The 4137-nt window shown below is 38.9% G+C and overlaps 1 protein-coding gene across 1 annotated transcript; it reads left to right on the top strand.

Moving 5' to 3' along the window:
* Nucleotides 1-195: 195 nt before the first annotated feature.
* Nucleotides 196-4134, top strand: LOC107683348 (aldehyde oxidase 3-like; the record flags this gene model as incomplete). Its single annotated transcript, XM_016479402.1, has 16 exons — nt 196-321; nt 495-617; nt 735-831; nt 962-1086; nt 1279-1412; nt 1605-1692; nt 1777-1863; nt 2052-2243; nt 2467-2697; nt 2838-2933; nt 3033-3161; nt 3240-3314; nt 3414-3466; nt 3598-3712; nt 3920-3985; nt 4084-4134. Coding segments are annotated over exons 1-16 (1761 nt in total), but the record flags the coding sequence as incomplete, so codon positions are not given.
* Nucleotides 4135-4137: the final 3 nt, after the last annotated feature.

Here is a 4137-nt window from a genome sequence, read left to right as displayed (position 1 = left end):
GTAGGGTCTTAGTGTCCAGAGACTAATGTGTGTAACTAAAGGGAGTACACACTCTATTAAGTCCTAAGCCTTGCAGAATGATGGGAGGTACCCCAGCTTGTTTAACTAATTCATCCCTTAAGTGTATGGGCTGGACAATTTTTAATTTCTTTGAAAATCTAAATCACATTGTCTCAACCTTGTCTTCACATCAGCTCTATAGATGCATCAGTGGCTCTAGCCATGTCTGGAGTGATCACCTTCATCTCTGCCAAGGATGTTCCTGGTCAGAATCGAAGACTCTGGTTCAACAACCCAGAGGAGCTTTTTGCAGAAGAGGAGGTACCACAATAAATATTCTCTGGTTTAAAGATACAAAATGATTCCTACCTCAGATTAGATGTTTCAAGCCTTATTATATCTATCAGTAGATGTTACTTCTTCTTAGTCAATACTGCTTCTTTTTCATTCCAGGTACATTGTAATGTTGTGTCTTGTCTGTTTGCCATTTGCAGGTAATATGTGTAGGGCAGATTATCGGCGCCATTGTGGCTGAAACCAGAGAACAAGCCAAACGAGCAGCCGAGCAGGTGGCCATAACTTACCAGGACATCCAACCTGCCTTTTTCACTATAGAGGTATTTGTAAACAAAATCATATTCAGAAAAAAACTTCATAATGGAGTACTAAACAAAAGTTGAGGAGCAGCACGTTCATCTAATCCTACTAATCACCACACCATCTTTATTATTAAGGAGGCCATTGAACACCAGTCATTTTTTGACCCAAAGAGAAAACTGGAAAGAGGAAATGTGGAAGAAGGCTTTAAAAAAGCAGACCACATACTGGAGGGTTTGTACAATTAAATCTGAATCTCATTAGGATCTCTCCATATAGAATGCTTTTTTTAACTGTTCTTTGACTTTTATATATATAATTGTTTTATACAATGCACATTATAATTCTTTTATATTTCTCACAGATGAGCTGTATATGGGTGGTCAAGAACACTTCTACATGGAAACACAGGGATTGATTGCAATTCCTAAGGCAGAGGCAGGTGAAATGGAGCTCTATGTTGCCAGTCAGCATGCAGCTTATACTCAGGTCTGTATTGCTCCATGGACATAAACGGATGAATATTATTCAATATAAAGATATTTATTTTTTATTAATGTAAATCTGTATTTAAAAAAAAGAAAGAAAAAAAAAATGTGGAGCATTAAAAAAGTTCATTAAAAAATGCTATTCACATACTCTTCCTCCATTTCTGACCTAATTTCCTCTTTTGAACAACAGGAAGTGGTGGGCATCACTCTTGGCATTGATTCCAATAAGATCACATGTCATGTGAAGAGGCTGGGAGGTGGATTTGGTGGCAAAGTCATGAAGATTGCATCATTATCTGCCATCGCTGCTACAGCCACTTACAAGTATGGCAAAATGAGACTTGTACCTTTTACAGAATGGCACTTATTTAACTGCTTTTGTATTTGCCCTTATTGCTTATATTTAAGTGCATTGTTTTCTTATTTCTGTGAAGTGCAAAGAAAGTATGCTATGCCTTTAACACAATACTAAAAGATAATGCTAAGTACAGACTGTACACTCAAATTTAACCACAGGACTGGCCGTGCTGTACGATGTGTACTAGAACGTGGAGATGACATGTTAATCACCAGTGGCAGGTCCCCTTTCTTGGGAAAGTACAAGGTAATGTTTCACTATTGGTAACAGTATGTTGACTAGATAACTGTGAAGCATCACAACAGCTTAAGTCCTGCCTTTTTTCTACAGGTTGGATACATGAATGATGGAACAATCCTGGCTGCTGATATCACGTACTACAGTAATGGAGGATGCACTCTGGACGAATCCTCCTTTGTATGTTGGTTTTTAAGACTTAACAAGAAAAACTTATTTTTTTTTACATTTTGAAATGGCCAATCCCTTTATGAAATGTTGAAAATCAATTAAGTAAATCCTGATAATAAGGAACTGTAAGCTAGGTTACCTTAAATTCCCATGTAGGTCAGTCTCCAAGTCACGTATCTTCTGTAATTTACTACCAGATCATGGAGAAAGCTCTCCTTCACATGGATAATGGCTACAAGATCCCAAATCTACGTGGACATGGACTGGTGTGCAAGACCAACTTACCCTCATATACAGCCTTCCGTGGATTTGGTGGACCTCAAGGGTTGACCATCATTGAGGGCGTGCTACATGAGGTGGCCACCAGATGTGGCTTACCTGCACATCAGGTGGGATTAAAGACAAGTTGATTAAACAGAATTCAAACGTAAATGGGTTGAAATTTGAACTGGTAACCAAAAGACTGTATGTTAAAAACCCTACAACTGTTGGTTCATGATGTTGAGCTGTTAAGGTAACTATTGATGTGTCAGATCATGATGATATTGTTGGGGTTTTCATTTCGACTCTAAAAATGCAATCCAAAAAATTTAAATATGTCTTTCTGTACAGGTGAGAGACATCAACATGTACAAGGATGAGAAATGCTACACCCACCACAAGCAGCTCTTTTCTCCTCGTGACATGGTGCAGTGCTGGAATGAGTGTCTCGAGAAATCTGACTACACCCATCGATGTCTGTCCATCGAGCAGTTTAATGCCCACAACCACTGGAAGAAGAGAGGGATCTCCATTGTCCCACTAAAGTTTGGAATTGGATTCTCCAAGGGTTTCTATAACCAGGTGGGTAAAAACTTGTGAGACTGCACATAAAATAGTGCAGTTTGGTTCACACGATCACTTTAAAGCTTTTCACTGTGTATTAGTCAATACTACTACAAAGAATATCCAATATCGGACAGTTTTCCTGAAATTCTCTTCAGGGAGCAGCATTGGTAAACATCTACAAAGATGGATCGGTTCTGATCTCACATGGAGGAACCGAGATGGGTCAAGGTATCAACACCAAAGCCATACAGGTGCGATGAGTCTCAGTGTTGAACAATGGATCCAAATACAATTATGACATGAAATATGCCACTTGCAAGATAATGTCAAACTTCACGTTCAAATTGCAGATTGCAAGTCGCATTCTGAAGGTTCCAATGTCTTCGATCCACATCAAGGAAACCTGCACAGGAAACGTGCCCAATGCTGCACCATCCGCTGCATCCTTTGGCACGGATGCTGTCGGGATGGCAGTCAAGGTATAGGGACAATCACTGATTTACAACATTTACAGAAGTGTCTTTTTCATGACTGAAATTGTACTATTTTGCACATAGAATGGTTGTGAGAAACTAATGAGAAGTCTGGAGCCACTCATTAAGAAACATCCCCAATACACCTGGCAACAACTGGTTAGTAAGAGTGACATTCAAATACTCAACTACATAATACAAACTGAATTAAAGATGGATGGCCAAACAAGAATCACTTAACTGCTGTTATGTTTCCAGGTTGTGGAAGCATATTGCCAGAAGATCAGTCTGTCAGCAACAGGTTTCTTTATGTATGTGTTTGACCTTGTAATAGCATAAAGCAAAATACTGAGTTGTCTGTGATGAGATACTGTTAGAGTTGAATGAATGTGTCTTACTAATAAATAAATACACAATTAAATAGACAATTTGCTTATACCAGGGGCCCCCATACCAGTCTTGACTGGGAAAAGAGCGAGGGCAACGCATACTACTACTTTACTTTCGGGGCCTGTTGCTCAGAGGTGGAAATTGACTGCTTGACAGGAGATCACGAGGTTCTTGTTTTCTTTTAATCATCTATATATTCATACATTTTAATAAGATTTGGCTATGCAACATACGTGTGAAATTGGTAAAGATTTATGAGCAGTTATTGCCGTGTCAGTGGCCAGGATTCATAAAACTGCAATTTTTCAGGTTATGTGTGCACATTCACAATTTGAATATTAAAATTTGGTGGACTGTGAAATTCTATTTTACAGAACATTAGAACCGACATTGTGATGGATGTTGGTCGGAGCATAAACCCTGCTCTGGATGTTGGACAGGTATGGAAGATATTTTGTTATTATACTTCAGATGCAAACAATTAGGGTGTAAATCAGTGACCATACACTACAGTAAATAAATGTGTGTGCATTTACAGGTGGAGGGTGGTTTTGTCCAGGGAATTGGGCTCTATACTATAGAGGAGTTGCAG

This window comes from Sinocyclocheilus anshuiensis, unplaced genomic scaffold (genome assembly GCF_001515605.1).
Source record: "Sinocyclocheilus anshuiensis isolate Anshui unplaced genomic scaffold, SAMN03320099.WGS_v1.1 C33210181, whole genome shotgun sequence".
Taxonomy (NCBI): domain Eukaryota; kingdom Metazoa; phylum Chordata; class Actinopteri; order Cypriniformes; family Cyprinidae; genus Sinocyclocheilus; species Sinocyclocheilus anshuiensis.
Note: the sequence above shows the minus strand (reverse complement) of the source record. Positions and strands in the feature narration are given on the sequence as shown.